The 24,017-nt window shown below is 39.1% G+C and overlaps 1 protein-coding gene across 6 annotated transcripts in view; it reads left to right on the top strand.

Annotated features, from left to right (window-relative positions):
* The window catches only part of BEND6 (BEN domain containing 6), a 78,471-nt gene that overhangs the window by 41,586 nt on the left and 12,868 nt on the right, over positions 1-24,017 (top strand). Inside the window, exon 4 of one of the 6 annotated variants that reach the window (XR_004027787.1) lies at positions 23,868-23,931. The exons of 3 other annotated variants lie outside the window; for them this stretch is intronic. Coding sequence is in view for 2 of the 3 variants with exons in the window: in XM_030802626.1 (XP_030658486.1) it covers positions 23,778-23,812 (35 nt within the window). In the remaining variant the exon portion in view is untranslated. Of the gene's footprint in view, positions 1-17,536; positions 20,819-23,777; positions 23,932-24,017 lie in introns of those variants that run through there. 2 more of the 6 variants (XM_030802626.1, XM_030802627.1) reach the window with 2 other exon arrangements.

Here is a 24,017-nt window from a genome sequence, read left to right as displayed (position 1 = left end):
TCAGTCCATTAGCAAATCCCACTAGCTTTGCCTTCAAAATATTTCTGAAACTCAATCCCTTTTTCCACTCCTACTGCTACTACTCTGGTCCTAGCCACCATTACCTCTCATCTATATAATTAAGGTGGCGTTGTAACTTGCATCCCTACTTCTGTTCTTGTTCCTATGAGGTCTATTCTCAACACAGCAGTGAGAACGATTCTGTTAAATGTTAATCAGTTCCTGTCCTCCTGTGCTTAAAACTCTCCAGTGGATTCGTACCTCACTCAGTATAAAAACTAAGGTCTTTTTATGATCTTTGGTTCCTTACATGATCTGGCCACCTCCCCTCCACTTTTCTTCTTTTGCCTTCTTTTCTACTCCTCATCCTCTCCTTCTCTGTGATCCAGACACACTGGACCACTTACTTTCCCTCCGAAGACATCAGGCATGATCTTGTCTTTCGTGTCTTTGTGCTTTCCATCACCTCTGCCTAGAATGTTCTTCCTCCAGTTATCCATATGCCTTGAACCCCCATTTCTTTCAGATCGTCACTGCTAATTCATCTTTTCTGTGATCTTCCTCCTATCTAAAATTTCAACCTTTCATCTCCCAGTTTTTATTCTCCTCCCCTGTTTTGTTTCCTTTTTGGCACTTGCAACTCTGTGTAATCTATTATGTATTTAATATTGTCCATCTCCCCATCTCCCCACCACATACACACACACTAGAATTTAACCCTAGAAATGAAGTAGTAAAGTTGGCAATTGACTAGACTTCTGGCAACAGAAGTCAGGAACTGCCTACTGCCACTGCAGTGTTCATTTCTGCATTTATTCGTTTTATTTATTTATTTTTTGAGATGGAGTCTCACTCTGTCGCCCAGACTGCAGTGCAGTGGCACGATCTTGGCTCACTGCAAGCTCCGCCTCCCAGGTTCACGCCATTCTCCTGCCTCAGCCTCCTGAGTAGCTGGGACTACAGGTACCCGCCACCACGCCTCGCTAATTTTTTGTATTTTTAGTAGAGACGAGGTTTCACGCATTAGCCAGGATGGTCTTGATCTCCTGATCTCGTGATCCACCCACCTCGGCTTCCCAAAGTGCTGGGATTACAGGCGTGAGCCACCACGCCCGGCCCATTTGTTCACTTAGTAAATATTTATAAAGTCCCTACTATGTGAAAGGGACTACTCTAAATACCGAGAAAACTCAATGAACAAAACAGTCAAAGGTTCCTGCTTTCATGGAGCGTGTGTGTGAGGGTAGGGGGGCGGCAAGAGGCATCTGGATGGTTAAAAAACATACAAAAGATAATTCAGTAAATTATATAATATGTTGGATGGTGAAAGATGCTATGGAAAAAATACAGGCTGCAAAAAAAGATTATGGTTTGAGGGAGAGGGAGTGGTTTACAATGTTAACGGCATGTTCATAGCAGGCCTTCTTGTAAAGCTGCAGTTGGGAACTAGGAAGATAACAGAAAGTTGAAATCTCTTGTATAATACTATTAAGAAAAGGGTCTAAGGGAAGACTATATGCTGATTATTTACTTTGTTTGCAATAATGTTGCTAATTCTTTAAGGATCAGGGCTGTTTCTGTATTTATAAAGCCTGCTAACTAAGAAAAATGGCAGAATGAATATGCCATTCTAGACATTCAGGATGGCAAACATGTGTGTGTGCTATGTGTGTGTGTGTTAAGCATTTAATACATATCTTGTGCACTATAACTGACCAGCACAATAGAATGTGAAAGAAAATAAGTGATATATCTGTTGTATAGAAAGGTATTAAATTGTCAGTATTTATCATGTGTACACCTAGGAAAAACAAAGCATCAGCCAAAAACTTGACTCTTCTAAGTAATGAGATTTTAGCAAAGAATGAAAAATCAATGTTTTTAGACTCCAAAAATCAACTGAAAATGGATTAAGACCAGAAACTATGGAACTTCTAGAAGAAAACATTGGTAAATGCTTCATGACATTGGTCTGGGAAAGGATTTTTTTAATAAGACCCCAAAAGCATAGGCAACAAAAGCAAAAAAAAAAAAAAAAAAAAAAAAGACAAATAGAATCACATCAAACCAAAAGCTTCTACACAACAAAGGAAATAATCAACAGAGTGAAGAGACAACCTCCGAAATGGAGAAAAGGTTTGCAAACTCTGCATCTGACATGGGGTTAATATCCAGAAAATATAGGGAACTCAAACAACCCAACAGCAAAAAATCAAATAATTCTGTTTAAAAATGGGCAAGAAAATTGCTGGGTTCATCAGCCCACTCTGCTGAAGCCATGGTGCAGCAGCTTCCTCTCTGCTTCACTCACAGTACCCAGGCAGGTGTCCAGGCATTAGGAGCACCCCCTCACCTGGTTCAGCAGCCTGAGTTGCTCCTCACCCTTCTTGGGCGTAAATCTTGATGCAGTGGGACTCTCTCCACTCCATGCCCAGGCAGAGCTCCAGGTATTCAGAGCACCTGCTCATGTGGATCAGGAGCTTGATTCACTCCACCCTTTCTGGACAGAGATTCATGGAGATTCTGTACAGTGATGGCATGGAGGCCATCTCTGCTTCATGCCCAGGCAGATCTCCAGGCATTTGGGGCACTTGCTCAGCTGGTTCAGCAGCCTGAGCTGCCCCACCCTTCTTGTGCAGAGAACCAGATGCAGGGGGGTCCTCACTGCTCCGCATTCAAGCAGATCTCCAGGCATCTATTGCACTCACTCTCCTGGATTAGTTTAGGCCACATTCCTCATGCCTGTGCAAAGAGCTTGGGGGTAAGGAGATTTCCAAGCTCCACATCTAGGCACACCTCTGGGCACTTGGTGGCCACCCACTGGATTCCCCCTCAGTGCTGATGCTTGTGCCTGCTATCAGGGGACCTGTAGGTGGACCTGTCCATCCAGCCCTGCCCATTTTGGTCCCTCCTTCCCCTGCGGCTAAGCAGAGAGCACAGACCACTGTGTACTCCACCAATCAGCCCATTGACTGAGACCACAGAGAACTTCTCTCAGTAAAACAAGGATCAAGTCTATACCCAGCCACTTTGGTTGCAGCCAGCTCTTACCTATAAGTGCCATGTACTAGCCTGTAGGTCAAACTGCATGGCCCAATATAAAACCTGCCAACAGACGTGCATAGACCTATAGAAACGAAGCCAAAAGACCCTACCCAGTATTCACTATAGCCATACTCCCTAGGGAGGGAGAAAAGGGAAAGAAAAAGAAAAAACATTTTAGGGAAAGAAAAAAAAAATCATACCTACACGAAAAAGAAAAAGAAATCCAGAGGACACCGGTTACATCCTATACAAAATGAACATCACCAAGACATATAGTCACCAGACCCTCCAGGGTCAATGCTAAAGAAAAAATCTTTTTTTTTTTTTTTTTTTTTGGAGACAGGGTCTCAGGGTCTTGCTCTGTTGCCCAGGTTGGAGTGTAGTGATGCCATCACTGCTCACTGCAACCTCTACCTCCCAAGCTTAAGTGATCCTTCCACCTCACTCTCCCAAGTAACTGAGACTACAGGATGCACCACAATGCCTGGCCAATTTTTCTATCTTTTGAAGAGATGGGGTTTTGCCAGGTTGTCCAGGCTGATCTTGAACTCCTGGGCTCAACTGATCCACTACCTTGGGCTCTCAAAGTGCTGGGATTACAGGCATAAGCCACTGAAACTGGCAAGAAAAAAATCTTAAAAGCCACTGGAGAAAAATGTCAAATCACATTCAAAGGGAACCCCATCAGGTGAATGGTGGACTTCTCAACAGAAACCTTGCAAGGCAGGAGAGGTTAGGGGCCTATTTTCAGCATTCTTGAAAACAAGAAATTCCGACCAAGAAGTACATATCCTGAGAAACTAAGCTTCATCAGTGAAGGAGAAACAAAATATTTTCCAGATAAGCAAGCGCTAAGAGAATGAGTTAATACTAGACCAGCCTTACAAGAGATTCTTAAGGGAGTTCTAAACATGTAAACAAAATAATGATACCTACTACCACAAAAACACACTTAAGTACATTGCCCACAGATACTGTAAAATAACCACATGATAGAAACTAGAAAGCAGGCAGTTAACAACTTTACAATAAGATCGAAACTTCACATATCAGTATTAACTTTGAATGTTAATGGTCTAAATGCCCCACTTAAAAGGCACAGAGTGGCATGTTGGATTAAAAAAAACAAGTGGACCTCATATGTAATGATACCCATAGGCTCAAAGTAAAGGGCTAGAGAAATATCGCAAATTGAAAATATTTGAAATTGAAAAAAGAGCAAGGGTCGTGATTCTTATATCAGATAAAACAGACTTTAAGCCAACAATAGAAAAAGAAAAGGCAAAGTGGAGCATTACATAATGATAAAAGGTTCAATTAAATAAGAAGACTTAACTGTCCTAAGTATATATGCACCCAACATTGGAGCACCCAGATAAATAAAACAAGTACTTCCAGACCTATAAGAAGACTTCGACAGCCATACAATAATAGTGGGGGACTTGAGAACACCCCACTGACAACATTAGGCAGATCATCCATGCAGAAAACTAACACAGGAATTCTGGAATTAAATTGGACATTTGACAAAATGGACCTAAGAGACATATACAGAATATTCCATCAACCACAGAAGATACATTCTTCTCATCTGCTCATGGAAAATATTGCAAGATTGAACACATGCTTGGCCACAGAGCAAGTCTCAATAAATTCAAAAAAATTGAAATTATATGAACCATACTCTCAGACCACAGTGGAATAAAAATAGTAATCAATATCAAGAAGATCTCTCAAAACCACACAATTACATGAAAATTAAACAACTTGCTCCTGAATGACTTTGGGTAAACAATGAAATTAAGGCAGAAGTTTTAAAACTTCTTTGAAATTAATGAAAATAGAAATACAACATACCAAAATTTCTGGGATACAGCAAAACTAGTGTTAAGAGAAAAGTTTATAGTACTAAACGTTTACCTCAAAAAGTTAGAAATACCTCCGTGATCTAACATTACACCTAGAGAAACTAGAAAATCAAGAAAAACAAACCCCAAAGCTAGCAGAAGAAAAGAAATCACTAAAATCAAAGAACTAAACAAAATTGAGACCCAAAAATCCGTACAAAGAATCAATGAAACTAAAAGTTTGTTCTTTGAAAGGATAAACAAGATCGTCAGACTGCTAGCAAAATTAACAAAGAAAAAAACAGAGAAAATCCAAACAAGCACAATCAGAAACAACAAATGTTACATTACAACTGACGCCACAGAAATACAAAAGATCCTCAGAGACTATTATGAACACCTCTACACATACAAACTAGAAAATCTAGAGGAAATCGATGCATTCTTAGAAACACACACTCTCCTAAGGTTGAACCAGAAAGAAATTGAAACCCTAAACAGACTAATATCGAGTTCTAAAATTGGGCCAATAATAAAAAATCTGCTGGGCACAGTGGCCTATGCCTATAATCACACCACTTTGAAAGCCCAAGGCAGGAGGATTGCTTGATCTCAGAGTTCAAGATTGGCTGGGGCAACAACCCAAAACCTTATCTCTATTACAAATAAAAAGAATTAGCCAAGTGTGACACATGCCAGTAGTCCCAGCTACTCAGGAGTCTGAAGCAGGGGGATTGCTTGAGCCCGAGAGATGGAGGCTGCAATGTGCTGTGATTGCACCACTGCACTATAGCCTGGGTGACAGAGTGAGACCCTGTCTCAAAAACAAACAGCAACAACAACAACAACAACAAAAACTACCAATCAAAAAAAACCAAGACCAGATGGATTCATAGCCAAATTCTACCAGACATGCAAAGAGCTGCCACCCATTCTACTGAAACTATTCCAAAAAATTGAGGAGGGAAGGACTCCTCTCCAGCTCATTCTACAAAGAGAATGATACCAAAACAATGATACCAAAACCATCACTCTGATACCAAAACTTTGCAAAGACACAATGAAAAAAGAAAACTACAGGCCAATATCCCTGATGAACATAGATGCAAAAATTCTCAACAAAATACTAGCAATTCAAATCAAACAGCACATCAAAAAGTTAATTCACCACTATCAAGTAGGCATCATTCCTGGAATAGAAGGTTGGTTCAACATACACAAATCAATAAATGTGATTTACCACATAAACAAAATTAAAAACAAAAACCTCATGATCATCTCAATAGATGTGGAAAAAGCTTTAAATAAAATCCAACATCCTTTCTTGATAAAAACCCTCAAGAAAATACGCATCGAAGGAACACACCTAAAAATAATGAGCCACCTATGACAAACCCACAGCCAACATAATACTGAACAGGTAAAACCAGAAGCATTGCTCTTGAGAACTGGAACAAGACAAGGATGACCAGTGTCATCACTCTTATTCAACCTAGTACTAGAATTGGTAGCCAGAGCAATGAAGCAAGAGAAAGAAATAAAAGGCATCCAAATAGGAAAAGAAATCAAGCTATCTCTCTTTGCTGACAATATGAGTCTATACTAGAAAACCTTGAAGATTCTGCCAAACATCTCCTTGAAATGATAACGACTCTAGTAAAGTTTCAGGATACAAAATAAATGTAGGCCAGATGTTCTTCACCGTGGGTCCCCAAGGTTTCCTGCTTCAACAGTGCTTGGACAGAACCCAGCTCTCGTCCCCCCACCCCGGCTGGCCGCTCATATCCAGACCTCCGCTGCCTCCTCACCATGCCCTGGGACCGTCCCACGGCCTCTGCTGCTCCAGCTCTACATAGCCACCGCCACCACCGTGACTACCACGTCCCCCTCACAGGTGCGCCAGAACTACCACAAGGACTCAGAGGCTGACCTCAACCTCCAGATCAACCTAGAGCTCTACACCTCCTACGCGGGCTGAATGCAATGGAGTGGGCACTACATTTGGAAAAAAAAAATGTGAATCAGTCACTACTGGAACTGCACGAAATGGCCACTGACAAAAATGACCCCCATTTGTGTGACTTCATTGAGACACATCACCTGAATGAGCAGGTGAAATCCATCAAAGAATTGGGTGACCACGTGACCAACTTGCACAAGATGGGAGCACCCGAATCTGGCTTGGCAGAGTATCTCTTTGACAAGCATACCCTGGGAGACAGTGATAATGAAAGCTAAGCCTTAAGCTAATTTCCCCATATCCATGGAGTGACTTCCCTGGTCACCAAGGCAGTCCATGCATATTGGGGTTTCCTTTAGCTTTTCTGTAAGTTGTACCAAAACATTCACTTAAGTCCTTGATTTGTACCATTCCTTCAAATAAAGAAATTTGGTACCAATAATAATAATAATAAATGTACAAAAATGAGTAACATTTCTCCACACCAATAACATTCAAGCCAAGAGCCAAATCAAGAACACAATCCCATTTAAACTAGTCAAATAAATAGATAAATAAAATACCTAGGAATACATCTATCCAAGGAGGTGAAAGATCTCTACAAGGAAAACTACAAAACACTGCTGAAAGAAATCACAAATGACACAAAAAATTGGAAAAATATTCTATGCTCATGGATTGGAAAAATCGATACCATTAAAATGGACATATTGCTTAAAGTAATCTACCAATTCAACATTATTCCTGTCAAACTACCAATGTCATGAACTGGAAAGAAACTATTCTAAAATTCATATGAGACCAAAAAAGAGCCTGAATAACTAAAGCAATCCTAAGAAAATAGAACAAAGCCAGAGGCATCACATTATCTGGCTCCAAACTATACTATCAGTATACAGTAACTAAAACAGCATGGTACTTGTACAAAAACAGACATGTAGACTAATGGAACAGAAGAGATAAGACAGAAATAAAGCCATACACCTGCAGCCATCTAATCATCAACAAAGTTGACAAAAATAAGCAATGGAGGAAGGACTTCTTATTCAATAAATGGTGCTGGAATAACTGGCTAGCCATATGCAGAAAAATAAAACTGGATCCTTACCTTTTACCATATACAAAAATTAACTCAAGATGGATTAGAGATTTAAATGTAAGACCTCAAACTATAAGAATCCAGGAAGAAAACCTAGGAAACACCATTCTGGACATCAGTCTTTGAAAATAATTTATGACTAAGTTCTCAAAAGCAATTGCAACAAAGCAAAAAATTGACATGTAGGACCTAATTAAACTAAAGAGCTTCTGCACATCAAAAGAAAACGTCTACAGAGTAAGCAGAAAACCTGCAGAATGGGAGAAAATATTTGCAAGCTACGCATTCAACAAAGGTTTAACATCCAGACTCTATAAGGAACTTTAAAAATTGAACAAGCAAAAAACGAATAATCCTATTTAAAAACGGGCAAAAGACATCAACAGACACTTCTCAAAAGAAGACATACAAGTGGCCAACAAACATATGAAAAAGTGCTGCACATCACTAATCATCAGAAAAATGAAATCAAAACCACACTGAGGTACCATCTCACACCAGTTAGAATGGCTACTATTAGAAAGCCAAAAAACAACAGATGCTGGCAAGGCTGTGGAGAAAAAGAATGCTTATACACTTTGGTGGAAATGCAAATTAGTTTGGTCACTAAGGAAAGCAATTTGAAGATTTCTCAAAAAACTGAAAACAGAACTACTATTCAATCCAAGCAATCCCATTACTGGGTATATATTCAAAGGAAATAGATCATTCCACCAAAAGACACAGACACTCTCATGTTCATCACAGCACAATTCACAATAGCAAAGACATGAATCAACCTAGGTGCCCATCATTGGTTAATTGGATGAAGAAAATGTGTTACATATACACCATGGAATACTATGCAGTCATAAAAAAGAATGAAGCCATGTTCTTTGCAGCAACATGGTTGGAGCTGGAGGCCATTCTCCTAAGTGAATTGACACAGGAACAGAAAACTAAATACCACTGATTCTCACTTATAAGTGGGAGCTTAACATTGCATACTCATGGAAAAAAAGATGGCAATAATAGAAACGGGAGACTACCAGACAGGGAAGGGAGGGAGGGGGCACAGGATTGAAAAACTATTTGGTACTATGCTCAGTACCTGGGTGACGGGATCAATCACACCCCAACCTCAGCATCGTGCAATATACCCAGGTAACAAACCTGCACATGTACCCCCTGAATCTAAAATGAAAGCTGACATTACTTAAAAAAATAAGTGGGCAAACAATCTGAATAAACACTTCTCAAAAGAAGACACAGAAGGCCAGGTGCAGTGGCTCACGCCTGTAATCCCAACACTTGGGGAGGCTGAGGCGGGCAGATCACCTGAGGTCAGGAGTTTGAGAACAGCCTAGCCAACATGGCAAAACCGCATCTCTACTAAAAATACAAATGAATTAGCCAGACATGGTGGCATGCGCCTGTAGTCCCAGCTACTCAGGATAATGAGGCAAGAGAATTGCTTGAACCCAGATGGCGGAGGTTGGCAGTGAGCTGACATCATGCCACTGCACTCTAGCCTGGGCAACAGAGCAAGACTCCATCTCTATTTAAAAAAAAAGAAAAAGACACAGAACTGGCCAAGAAGTATATTTTAAAGTGCTCAACATCACCAATCATTAGGGAAATGCAAATGAAAACCATAGTAAGATATCACCTTACCCCAGTTAGAATGACTGTTACTAAAAAGACAAAAAATAAATGCGGGCAAGGGTGTGGAGAAAGGGGAACTCATATGCTTGATGGGAATATAAATTAGTACAGCCATTATGGACAACAGTATGTCCATAAATATACTGACAACAGTATATTTAGTATTTTTAAATATTAAATACAGGGCTAGGCATGGTAGCTTATGACTGTAATACCAGCACTTTAGGAAGCCAAGGCAGGGGGATTGCCTGAGCTCAGGACTTGAGACCAGCCTGGGCAACAAGGTGAGACCTCATCTCCATTATAAATAATTTAAAAATTAGCTGGACACGGTGGCTCATTCTTATTGTCCTCAGCTATTCGAGAGGCTGAGGCAGGAGGATTGCTTGAGTCTGGGAGGTTGAGGCTGCAGTGAGCTATGATCATGACACTGCACTCCAGCCTGGGTGACAGAGCATGACTCTCTCTCAAAAAAAAAAAAAAAATTTAAATAGCACTGCCATATGATCTAGCAAACTCACTACTGGGAATTTATGCAAGGTGAAGGAAATCATTATGTGTAAGAGATATCTGCACCCCCATGTTTGATGCAGCACTTTTCACAATAGCCAAGATGTAGAATCCAAGTGTCCATAAGTGGATGAATGGATGGAGAAAATGTGGTATATATACATAGTGGGATACTATTCAGCCATAAGAAAGAATGAAATCCTGACATTTGCAGCAACATGGATGAACCTCAAAGACATTATGTTAAGCAAACTAAGCCAACCACAGAAAGACGAATACTGCATGATCTCACTTATATATGGAATCTAAAAAGGTTGATCCAGAAATAGTAGAATAGTGGTTACCAGAGGCTAGGAGCAGTAAGGGAGAGGGAGATAGGCAGAGGTTGGTCAACAGGTACAAAGTTACAGTTAGTTAGGAGAAATAAGTAGTAAAATCCATAAAACCACAAGAACCAAGAAAACTCAAGAGAAGACCACACCAGATAAAAGATGCCAGTAAAATTTTAGAAGCTGAAAAGCAGATGGATGAGTGGTGACTGACTTAAAAATCTGAAAAAAGCTGAACAGTCAGTATCTGTGATGGAGGTGGGCAGAAGACAGGGAGAGAAGTTAAAAAGAAGTAGGCTAAATCACATCAAGAGCAAAAGCTTTCAGGAATTGAACCTGTGAAAGGAATTACGGTAGTACTGGTGGTGTGAAAACTGGAAAACTCATTGAAAAACCTATAGGAAGACACTTTCAGGCCAGGCACAGTGGCTCAATCTTGTGATCCTGGCACTTTGGGAGGCCAAGGAGGGAGGTGTGCTTGAGGCCAGGAGTTTGAGACCAGCCTGGGCAATATAGTGAGACTCTTGTCTCTACAGAAAGTAAAAACTGTAGAGAATCGGTCTCTATTGTTCTTGGAAGGCTGAGGTGGGAGGATTGCCTGAGCCCAGGAGGTCGAGGCTGCAGTGAGCCGTGATTACACCACTGCACTCCAGCCTAGGTGACAAGAGTGAGACCATATCTCAAAAAAAAAAAAAAAAAAAAAGACTCTTTCAGTTCACAAATTCACAGATACGTTCTTCCAATATATCCTGCAATTGTCACTCCTTCATCACAGCAGAAGCCAGAGGTTTCCTCTTAGGAGAGGTTGAATCAAAGCTATGAACTCAGGGACACTAGAAACAGCTGAGGGAAGGGGTGTGATTATTTGAGAAAATTCCCTAACATGGAAAACAGAGATCAAAACAAACAAACAGAAAAAAAAAAAACTCAGAAGAAACAGAGATAAGTCAGGGAGGAGAAGAGAACTCCACTGAGAAAAGATACTGCATTCTTGAAAAAAAGAATGGGGTAGTTTTAAAAAGAAATATTCAGCTGGACGTGCTGGCTCACGCCGGTCATCTCAACACTTTGGGAGGCCAAGGCGGGGAGATCACTTGAGGTCAGGAGTTTGAGACAAGCCTGGCCAACATGGTGAAACCCCATCTCTACTAAAAATACAAAAATTAGCCAGACATGGTGGAGCGTGCCTGTAGTCCCAGCTACTTGGGAGGCTGAGGCAGGAGAATCGCTTGAGCCTGGGAGGCAGAGGTTGCAATGAACTGAGATTGTGCCACTGCACTCTAGCCTGGGTGACAGAGTGAGACTCTGTCTCAAAAATAAGTAAATAAATAAAAATAAAAATTAATACAATAAATTTCTAGAACTGAAGGACACAAATTTCTAGATTGAAAGATACCATTAAAATGCAGATAAATTCATTTGCTAAGTGTTTAAAACTTTTACCTATTTTTTATTTTTTTATTATTATACTTTAAGTTCTAGGGTACATGTGCACAACGTGCAGGTTTGTTACATATGTATACATGTGGCGTTTTGGTGTGCTGCACCCATTGTTGTAGAGGTTCCATAGCATAGTGGTTATCACGTCTGCTTCAAATTTACAAGAAAAGATCAAACAACCCCATCGAAAAGTGGGCAAAGGATATGAACAGACACTTCTCAAAAGAAGACATTTATGCCGCCAACAGACACATGAAAAAATGCTCATCATCACTGGTCATCAGAGAAATGCAAATCAAAACCACAATGAGATATCATCTCACACCAGTTAGAACGGCCATCATTAAAAAGTCAGGAAACAACACTTGCTGGAGAGGATGTGGAGAAATAGGAACACTTTTACACTGTTGGTTGGACTGTAAACTAGTTCAACCATTGTGGAAGACAGTGTGGTGATTCCTCAAGGATCTAGAACTAGAAATACCATTTGACCCAGCCATCCCATTACTGGGTATATACCTAAAGGATTATAAATCATGCTACTATAAAGACACATGCACACGTGTGTTTATTGCGGCACTATTCACAATAGCAAAGACTTGGAACCAACCCAAATGTCCATCAGTGATAGACTGGATTAAGAAAATGTGACACATATACACCATGGAATACTATGCAGCCATGAAAAAGGATGAGTTCATGTCCTTTGTAGGGACATGGATGAAGCTGGAAACCATCATTCTGAGCAAACTATCACAAGGACAGAAAACCAAACGCTGCATGTTCTCACTCATAGGTGGAAATTGAACAATGAGAACACATGGACACAAGGCGGGGAACATCACACACCAGGGCCTGTTGTGGGGTGGGGGGAGGGGGGAGGGATAGCATTAGGAGAAATACTTAATGTAAAACTTTTAAATGAATTTTATTGTATATATTTAAGGTATACTATACAATATGTTTTGAAATACATATAGATAGTGGAATGGTTACCATAGTCAAGCAAATTAACGTATCCATCATCTCACATAGTTACCCACTTTTTTCTTTCTCTTTTTGAGGCAAGAGCTTAGCATGAAAGCAATCAGTTGAGACAGGAAAACAATGTAAATACCTTACTTTCAGATAAACATCGCCTTGTTTTCCCACAATAAATGAGACTTTTTTTTTTTTTTTTTTGAGATGGAGTTTCGCTCTTGTTGCCCAGGCTGGAGTGCAATGGTGTGATCTCGGCCCACTGCAACCTCCACCTCCTGGGTTCAAGCGATTCTCCTGCCTCAGCCTCCCGAGTAGCTGGGATTACAGGTGCCTGCCACCATGGCTGGCTAATTTTTTGTATTTTTATAGAAACGGGGTTTCACTGTGTTGGCCAGGCTGGTCTCGAACTCCTGACCTCAGGTGATCCACCCGCCTTGGCCTCCCAAAGTGCTGGGATTACAGGCATGAGCCACTGCATCTGGCCAAATTAAACTTTTTATTATAAATAGTTATTAGATACTATAAATATTAGCGATAATTAGGTATAGTGGATCAGCCTTTATATCTAAATGTGTCCGATATACTGTCAAAAGTTTCTTTTTTTTTTTTTTTTTTAAAGATACTGCCAAAAGCCCAGGAGAATGAATGAAAAATGACTTGTCCAAGGCATAACATTGTGAAATTTCAGAACTGCAGAAGCAGAGGAAAGATCCAATAGCTTTCAGGAAAACAAGCATGCCACATGATAAGGATTAGGATCAGAATGGCATGAGACTTTTCACCTGCAATGCTCAAAGCGCCAAGATAATTAGCAATCCCTCCAATTGTGGAGGGAAATGATTTAAACCTAGAATTCTATACCCAGTGAAATTATCAACCAAGTGTAAGGGTAGAATAATAGTATTTCACCCTTACAAAGTCTCAAAAATGTTCTTCCCATGCTTTCTTTTTCAAAAGTGAATGGAGGATGTGCTCCTCCAAAATGAGAAAATAAACCTTTAAAGAGAAAGACATAGCACCCAGAAAACAGGTGATCCATTTCAGCAGAGTGACAAGAGGGATCCATGAAACGATAGTGAAGGGAAGCCCCAGAATGACAAGTATACAGTACTTGGGAGAAGCTAGTCCAAGTATGGAGGGTGCCGGGAGAGAGATCTTTAAGAAAAATATGAAATTGACAGATGAGATGCTATATCAAAACATACTGAAAATAGATTTTATACCTCTGGCAGGAAGTTTAGAGATATGTTATTGAAAGAAAGTTTAAAAAAAGTAATAAATTTTAAAAATGATACAATTATTAACTCCAAGAAAAATATGTTTTAAAGGAAAGGAATTGTGAATAATATTTACATCCCTATAATAATATAACCACAATATTTCTTGAACTAGCAATTCTGTTACAATATAGTGGGATGGTGGAAAAGGAGAAAAGTGTGTATATGTTTACATGTGAGCTCTGTGTGTGTTTCTGAGTGATTGCAAAAGGAGCTGAAAGAGAGCTACATTGTCAGATTATATAGTCGAAAGTCAATAATTATCTGAATATGAAAAGAATTAAGAAGTAATTGTATATTGCACATTATTGTTTAAAACAGTAAGATAAATACCAGAAGAAACAGGTAAATGAATTGGAAGTGGAGGCCTCTAGGATAGGTAATCGGGGTGGCAAGAAATAGGACAGAGGACTGCTGCTTTTCTTTATAAGCCTTATTTGTTTTCATAAAACAATAAATCACTGGCTCATAATAGGTGTCCAATATCTAGTAGCTACCAATTTTTAAAAATCAGTAATTTCTTTATGCATCAGAAATCACCGTTATATTCCTGAAAGAAAAAAATTCATTCGCATTAATTACAATTATAAAATATCTGCTAATTCCCCTAATAAAAAATGTGTACTCTCTGTGAAGAAAGTATGAAACTCAACTGAGAAATTTACAAACCTAAATAAATAGAAAGACTTGTGGGCCAGGCGCAGTGGTTCACGCCTGTAATCCCAGCACTTTGGGAGGCCGAGGCGGGTGGACCACCTGAGGTCAAGAGTTGGAGACCAGGCTGGCCAACATTGTGAAACTCCATCTCTACTAAAAATACAAAAAAAAATTAGCCAGCCATTGTCTGTAATCCCATCTGCTTGGGAGGCTGAGGCAGGAGAATCTCTTGAACCCGGGAGGCGGAGGTTGCAGGGAGGCGGAGGTTGCAGTGAGCCACCCTGGGCGACAGAGCGAGACTCCGTTAAAAAAAAAAACAAAAAACAAAGACTTGTTATACTTACAAATGGGAAGAGAAGAGGCCAACTCATCCCCAAAATAATCAATAATTTTAATGTAATCCCAATTAAAATACCAGTGGTCCTTTTGTTTTTGCTTTTCTAATAAGTTGACAAAAAATATTCCAAAATTAACCTGAAAGAATAAACAGGCAAGATAATTAAGAACATTCTGAAAAAGAAGAATATGAGTGCCAAACCTGTCAATATTTAATCATATATCAAGTTCCAATAATTTAAAGTGCCTGGCTAATGCAAGAATCAACAGATCAATGGAACAGAATGCATATCCTCCAAACAGAACCTAATATATGATTAAGAAACTATCCTAAAAGCAGTGTGGCATAGGAGCAAAGAGGTAAAAATATGAGGAAGCAAACCACCTGAGTTCAAGCCCTGCTCTGCCACCTAGTATCTGTGTAACCTTGTGCAAGTTGTTTAACCACTCTGTGCCTCCATTTTTTCATCTCTAAAATGGAAATAATAAATGTACTCACCTGAATGACAGGTAAAGCATTCAGAACAGAGCCTGGCACATAGCAAGTATTTGCTGTTACAATGTTTGCTATCACAAGTCAACATGGCCAGCTTTGTAGATGTGTGATGTGCAGTTACACAAGGCCCTGCTCTTAGAAGGGCCCACATACTGATTAAAGGCTCTGCTGTCACCATCTTAAAATTCTTTAGACGTTTTGAACAATGAGCCCTGAATTTTTAGTTTGTGTTGGACCTTGCAAACTATGTAGTCATGTAGCGAGTCCTGCAAGTCAATCAGGAAAAGGATGAATTACTCAACAACGTGTTGGGAAAATTGATATTCCAAGCTACCGTCTCATTTCACACCAGGTGGTTCACTAAGAACGTAACTATACAGTTTAAATTAAAACTCCATGTTCTGATTTTGAATGGGAAGTACTGGTTTGAACACATAATAAATTTTGTCTTTAAAAAGTTATAGTTTACCCAAAGCAATGTACAAATTGAGTGCAATTCCTATCAAAATACCAATGATATTTTTCACAGAAATAGAAAAAACATTTTTTATAATTTGTATGGATTCATGAAAGACCCTGAATAGCCAAAGCAATTCTGAGCAAAAAGAACAAAGCTGCAGGTATCATTCAAATATACTACAAAGCTGTAATAGCCAAAGCTGCATGGTATTGGCTTAAAAACAGACACATTAGACCAACAGAACAGAACAGAGAACTCAGAAATTAATCCACATACTGATAACCAATTGATTTTTGACAAAGACACCAAGAACATTCACTGGGGAAATAACAGTCTCTTTAATAAATGGTGCTGGAGCCAGGCACGGTGGCTTACACCTGTAATCCTAACACTTTGGGAGGCCGAGGTGGGAAAATCACTTGAGCCTAGGAGTTCGAGACCACCCTGGGCAACACAGGGAGACCCATCTCTGCAAAAACTGTTAAAATGAGCCTGGTGTGGTGGCACGCACCTGTGGTCTCAACTACTCAGGAGGCTGGGTGGGAGGATTGCTTGAGTCCAGGAAGTTGAGGCTCCAGTGAGCCGTGATCACATCACTACACTCCAGCCTGGAAGATGGAGTGAGACCATGTCTCAAATTAAAAAAAAAATCGTTCTGGGAAAACTGGATAATTATTTGCAGAATGAAACTAGACCCCCACCTCTCGTCCTATGCAAAAATCAATTTGAAATGAATCAAAGACCTAAATTTAAGACCCCAAACAATGAAACTACTAGAAGAAAACATAGGGGAAACACTCCAGGACATTGGTCTGGGAAAAGATTTTGTGAATAGGACCTTAGAAGCACAGGCAACAAAAGCAAAACTAAACAATCTGATTTAAAAATGGCCAAGACTAGAGGATCACTTGAGGCAAGGAGTATGAGACCAGCATGGGCAACATAGCAAGACCCTATCTCTACAAAAAAAAAAATTTTTTTTTTAATGAGCTGGGTATGGTGTCTTATGCCTTTAATCCCAGCTACTCAGGAGGCTGAGGCGCGAAGATAGCTTGGGTCCAGGAGTTTGGGACGTTTACAGTGCACTTTGATTATGCCACTTTGTTCCCGGAACCAAGCTGGGTCCAGCTGTGTTTTCTGGAGGCCCAGTAACAGGAAGCAGACAAACTAGGAAAGAAGGGAATTTATTGCTATAACCGGATACAGGGAGAAGGCCAGAGATAATTCCACCAGACCAACTCAAAGTGTTGCACTTTTCTTAGTGCTTATATAGGTTAGGGTTATGTGCCTACGTACAGTATAGCATTGGCCTAAGTCTACTGGTAACTAATTTTGTTTCAACTAGAAGGTCAGAGACAAAAATGCTTGCTAAGTCTGATTAAAAGGGCCCCAGCACCTTCAAGGCCTGTCTACTGTGGTACCGGAGTGATTATTTCTATCTTATCTCCTTTACAGCTTGGTCCAGAGAGCTGCCTTAGACTCTCCAATGAATGTGTTCAAACAGCTGCCTCTGTTACCTTGACTCATCTCAGATACGGGTCCTGGCGCTAGGAATCAAAGACTGTCTCTATTATTTTGGCTTGTTCCAGGTTGGGGAGAAGCCCATGCAAGGCTACTACTGATCATGTTTCATTTCTAGCTTTGATGTCTGGCCACTGATTTCCCCAGGTTTAACTATTTGCTCAATGTCAAGGCAGTGCTGTGGAAATTTGTCTATGTAACTGGAGTGCTATGCAGACCTGTCTGTGTGACTGTCATGTGGGCCTGTCTGTGTGATTGTCAGGGAGAATTGGCCTGCCACAACTTCACTACAGCCTGGGTGACAGATACAGACACCATCTCTTAAAAAAAGAAAAAAGAAAAAAAAAATAGGCAAATGATCTGAACAGATATTTCTCAATAAGACATACAAATGGCCAACAGGTATACGAAAAAGATGCTCACCATCACTGATCACCAGGGAAATGCATATCAAAACCACAGTGAGGTAGCAGCTCACCCCAGGAAGTATGGCTATTATCAAAAAGACAAAAAAAAAAATTCTGGTGAAGATGTGGAGAAAAGCGAACTCTAATACACTGTGGGTATGACTGTAAACCAGTGCAGCCACTATGGAGACAGCATTGTTCACAATAGATAACATAGGGAATCAACTTAAGTGTCCAACAACAGATGAATTGATAAAGAAAATGTGGCATATATACACAATGGAATATTATTCATCCGTAAAGCAGAATGAAATCCTGTCATTTTTGGCAACAGGGATGATCATTATGTTAAGTGAAATAAGCCAGGAATAGAAAGTTAAACACTGCATGTTCTCATTTGTATACGGAAGCCAAAAAAAAAAAAGGTTAATCTCGTAAAAGTAAAAAGTAGAACAGAGGATACGAGAGGCTGGAAAGGGTAGGGGGAAGGGAAAGGAAGAGAGAGATTTATTAAAGGATACAAAATTACAGCTAGATAGGAAGAATAAGTTCTAATGTTCAATACCCCTGTGGGATTACTATAGTTAACAATAGTATATATTTTCAAATAGCTAGAAGGAGGATTTTGAATGTTCCCAACATAAAGAAATGATAAATGTTTGCAGTAATAGATATGCTAATTACCCTGATCTGATCATTATACATTATATGTATCAAAACATCATTATTTGCCCTATGAATATGTATAATTAAAATATTAAATAAAATCAAATTTTTAAAAAGTACTTTCTAATATGGTTCCCTGAGTAGTCCTAGAAACAGGAACTCAATAGCCAAGAGCGCTCCTAAAAATTAGATGTGCCCTTGTAATATCATTAACCATTAAAGGGAACGATGACTCCTTGGATAAATGGCTGATTCCATGTCTTCCATACAAAATATACAAAATGAGACTTGTGAAGAAGCTTGAGCAGGAAATATGCAGGAACATCTCGTCATATCAGAAAGCAAGGAAGTTAGACCATGCAGATGTGTCAACTAGAAGAGCTTCCCACAAGCCAAAGATGGGACAGTTTGAGCATCAATAAGAATGACAGCCACAATAGATAGACACATATTGTATTAATATATGTTTAATGCATGAGTTCACAGTGGTATTCAAAAAAGAAGAAAACATAATGGTCATCTGAAAACAACCAACTCGTAATTTTGAAAATTGGCAGATACAAAGCAAAATCAAGCATGTATCCTGCCATTACTATATGAAATGAACTTCTGGGTAACCAAACAGTTGATAAGAGGAAGTTTCCCTTTGTAGAACTCCAGCTAATAAATGAAGAAGAAAATAATTAGAATATCACTATTTTACAAGCCATTGTGACATAACGAATCTGTGCAGTGATCATCTGTAGCTGCTAAGATCACAAAAAAGCTAACCAGGCATTAAATACCACCTGATGGAAGTTAAAACACTACCTGAATCTGATCAACCCTTCAGATCTAACTACCAATCTACATCAAATACAGGGAACAGGAGAATATGTCAAATACCACCTAAAGGTGCAATCGCAGCAAAATCCGACTGTAGGAAATTCTCCAGGACAAATGACCCAGTTTCTACAATTAATAAATTGCAAGGGAAAAAACTAGGAAGGGAGAGGAAACCTATAGTTTACATGGAAGAGACAGCAACCAATTGTAATGTATAGTCCTTACTGGATCTTGATTCGAACGAACTGTTAAAAAATAAGACCATCAGAGAAGTTTGAAGATTGACTAGGGTTTTTTTTTAATGATATTAAAAAACTATTGTTAACTATTTCTGGCTGCAGTAGTGGTGTTAACAGTTATAATTTTAAATACACCTTTTAGAGATGCCTATAGAAACATTTACAGATAAAAATGAGATGATGCCTGTGCTTTGCATCAAATAATTTGGGGGAGAAAGGGGATCAGGGTATAAGTGGATTGAGACTTGCCATGAATTGAAATGGGAGAATTTGCTATTTTTGTTTCTGTTTAACATTTTCCGTTAAAAGTTTAAAGAATATATCCAGGAAAACAGCTTACTTATGAAAAGATATTTAAACTCTACAAAATTATTGGTGAATATTTAACTAATCTGAGTGATGAATGACTTTCTAAGTATAAAATAAACGGATAATATACTAAGAAAAGACTGCTACTTTCAACTAAAATGAAAATTTAAATTGTGTGTGTTTAAAGGGTTATAAAATTAAAAGATAAACACTTTGAGAAAAATATTTGCAACTCAAGAAAAATAAAAGGTTAAAATGCTTAATATATAAGGGAGTTAATAATAAAGCTAATACGTTCTGCTTATAATGTACTAGGCACTCTTGTAACCACTTTACAAAAACCATTTAAGTTCTTATAAAACAGAAAAAGTACCTATATCCCATGCTCCAATAGATAATTGATAGAAGAAATTCTAATAATCAATAAACAAATTATATTTAACTTCACAGTAATTAAATAATTGTAATTTAAAATGTACTAAGATTTTAACCTATCAAAAAAATGAAGATTGTTGTTACTGATTAACACCACTTGTTGGTGGCACAGTGAAATGGCCAATTTCTTGTATTGCTAGTGGGAGTGTAAGTTGGAAAAATCTTTCTAGAGAGCAATTCAGCAATATGAATGGAATCTCGAAAGCATTTATACCTCTTAATACTATTATGCTCTCAGGAATTTATAGCATTGACATGATCAGAGGTGCGTATGAAAATGTAGATGCAAGAAGGTTTATCAAAGCTTTGCTTGTAATAAAGAAAAATTGGGCCTAGCAAAGTGGCTCCCCACTGTAATCCCAGCGCTTTGGGAGGATCACTTGAGCCCAGGAGTTTGAGACTAGCCTGGGCAACATAGGGAGACTCCATTTCTACAAAAAATAAAAATATTAGCCGGGCACAGTGGTGCACACCTGTAGACCCAGCTACTTGGGAGACTGCGGTGGGAGGCTTGTTTGAGCCCGGGAAGTCAAGGCTGCAGTAAGCTGTGATCATGCCACTCTACTCCAGCCTGGGTAACAGCAGGGCCCTGTCTCAAAAAAAAAAAAAAAGAAAAGAAAAAGAAAAAAAAAGAAAAGAGAAAGAAAGAAAGAAGAAAGAAAGAAAGAAAGAAAGAAAGAAAAAAAGAAAAGAAAAGAAAGAAAAGAAAAGAAAAAGAAACATTGGAAGCAACCTAATTTCCAAGTGAGAAAAGAAGCATTTAAAGAAGTTACAGGACTGGGCGTGGTGGCTCACGCCTATAATCCCAGCACTTTGGGAGGCTGAGGTGGGCAGATCACCTGAGGTGAGGAGTTCAAGACCAGCCTGGCCAACATGGTGAAAGCCCATCTCTACTAAAAATACAAAAATTAGCTGGCATGGTAGTGCACACCTGTAGTCCCAGCTACTTGGGAGGCTGAGGCCAAAGGATCGCTTGAACCTGGGAGGCGGAGGTTGCAGTGAGCCGAGATCATGCCACTGCACTCCAGCCTGGGTGACAGAATGAGACTCTGTCTCAAAATAAGTAAATAAGTAAAGTTACAGAACATGAATATATTGGATATTAGGGAAAATAGCCCATCGACAGGGAATGGATACATTAATTATGAAGTAATGAAATGTTAGCAATAAAAAGGAATGAATTATGGTACACACAACATGAATGTCTTAAAATATTATGCAGAGAAAAAAAGACAAAAAAAAGAATATACTGTTTGAGTTAATTTATATGGAATTCTAGAACAAGTAAAATTTATCTACAGCTAAAGAAGTCAGATTAGTGGTTGCTTCTGAGCTAAGTCCAAGGATTGATTTAGACAGGATGTAAAGGAACATTCTGGGAGGATGGAAATGTTCTGTATCTTGATTAGGTGTGTTTTAAATGGGTGCACCCATTTGTCAAACTCATCCCCTTTACCTATGTAATTTCTGCTCAGACTTCATGTAAGGTTTTGCCTTTAACTGTATGTAAATTAGGCCTTAAAAACTCGTATTTTCCAAGAAGATTTAATAAAACAGGCAAAATATTCACCTTACTATTTTAATTGGAAAAAAAGAGCCATGATACAATGCAATGTATACAGCATGGTTCTAATTATGTAAAAGAAAATACATTAATAAAAATAGAGATACACAGGCAGAAATGACAAGAATGATGTATGCCAGTGAACATGTACAAACACAATTTGAAAAAAATAGTAAATATTCTTATAGTCCCACTTCATACCAAATTCCCTTTTTCTTCTTACGTTCTAGATTTGGCCTTCATTCAGTTCCTCATATGAAGAAGGTGCTATTCCTATGCCTCTAATGACCCCTCATTCTCTACAGCAATTTAATCCCTGCTCAGCCTTAAGTTGTCAGATGAATCCTGACTTCCTCAGAGAAGCCCTGCTTGCCCCACCCAAGTCAAGCCCTCCCATTCCCCAGGCTGAGTCAAGCACCTTATGCTTCTTCTTTGTGGCGTTTAAGAATTGTGATTTTTTATTTTTTGCATATACCTCAAGTAAACCAAACTGCAAAGTTAAGGGCAGTGTCCTCCACACTGCCAAGAGTGCCTAATACTTCTGATACCAACTACATGTTCAGGAGTTTCCCAAAACCACCCTCATATTCAATAATTTGCTATAATAGAAAAACGCACGGAACATTTGTTACAAGGAAAGGATACAAATTAGAATCAGCCTAAGAAAGAGGGCAGACTCTGGGAGGTTTCCACATGTGTGAGGCTTTGGTTGTCTCAGGATGCCTTATGCCCATAGCATCTATATGTGACAATACACATAAAGTATGGTCTATCCAGGAAGCTCACCAGAGCTCTACTGTCCAAACTTTTTATTGGAGCTTCATAATGTAGGCATGATTGATCGGTTGATTGACTGCCCATGTGGTTGAACTCAGTCTCTAAATCATATGGTTGGTCTTTCTGGATTTCAAGCTGTGGCCAGCTGCCACCTTAAGGCTATTGCATGTGACTTGGCCCCACCATGAGTCAGCTCATTAGCATAAACTATCAGGCATGGTCCCAGGAGCTCATGATGAGTGGCGAAGACACTCCTGTCAGTCAAGAAATTCCAAGGATTTAACAGTTACTTCCCAGGAACTGGGACAAAGGCCAGATCATTCTTTGAGCAGGGCAAAATTCTTGCTACACAGCCTGGTTTGTAAATAAGTCTCCCCTTCACCCTTCAGACTGTAAGCTCCAAAACGACATGGATCACATCTGGTTTTGCTCCCAGTTTTATCCCTCACACCTAGCGTAGTGGTTGGCAAATACTGAGAATCTGTATAACATGGACTTGGGAGGCAGCCAATCTGAATTTGAATCTTGGCTCTTCTCTTCACTGTGTTTGACTCTGGACAAATTAATTAACTTCTTGTTGCCTAATTTACTTCATCTGGAAATGAGAGGTAAAGATAATACCTATCTCAGAGAGTTGCAATGAGTATTGGATGAAAGAATATCAGTTAAGATCTCAGAATAGCGCCTGGCACAGAGAAAAAAAACTAGATAAATGTTTAATATTATTAAATGCTCAATAAGTAATTACTGATGGAATAAGTATCTGGTACATGAGAGGTGCTTAATAAATGTTTTTGAAAGAACAGAAAATAAGATTTTCTTCTTTAGTAGATTTTCCTTTAGTATAGTACCAGTATACTGATTTGCACATCATTAATTATCCTAAAATTGTAGCTCCATAATATGCTTAAGAAAAGTACAAAAAAAGTTTCAGAGTTTTTTCACCTCTCCAGCAGGCTGTGCCCTCAACCATATAGTGAGGAACTGAATTAGACAAGGTTCAAGATCTCTTCCAACTCCAACAACATGTTATTTGTCCTTAGGAAACAAACTAGATATAACAACAGAGAAGAACATTTTACATGGAGGCATGAAAACTTTGAATGTGTAAGTTTCCATTTGAAAAAAGGAACAAAGAAAATATTCCATTGATTATCAAAATTCATCTTTAATATATCACAACACAGGTTTGA

The sequence above is a fragment of the Nomascus leucogenys genome, chromosome 22a (assembly GCF_006542625.1).
Source record: "Nomascus leucogenys isolate Asia chromosome 22a, Asia_NLE_v1, whole genome shotgun sequence".
NCBI classification, from domain to species: Eukaryota; Metazoa; Chordata; class Mammalia; order Primates; family Hylobatidae; genus Nomascus; species Nomascus leucogenys.
Note: the sequence above shows the minus strand (reverse complement) of the source record. Positions and strands in the feature narration are given on the sequence as shown.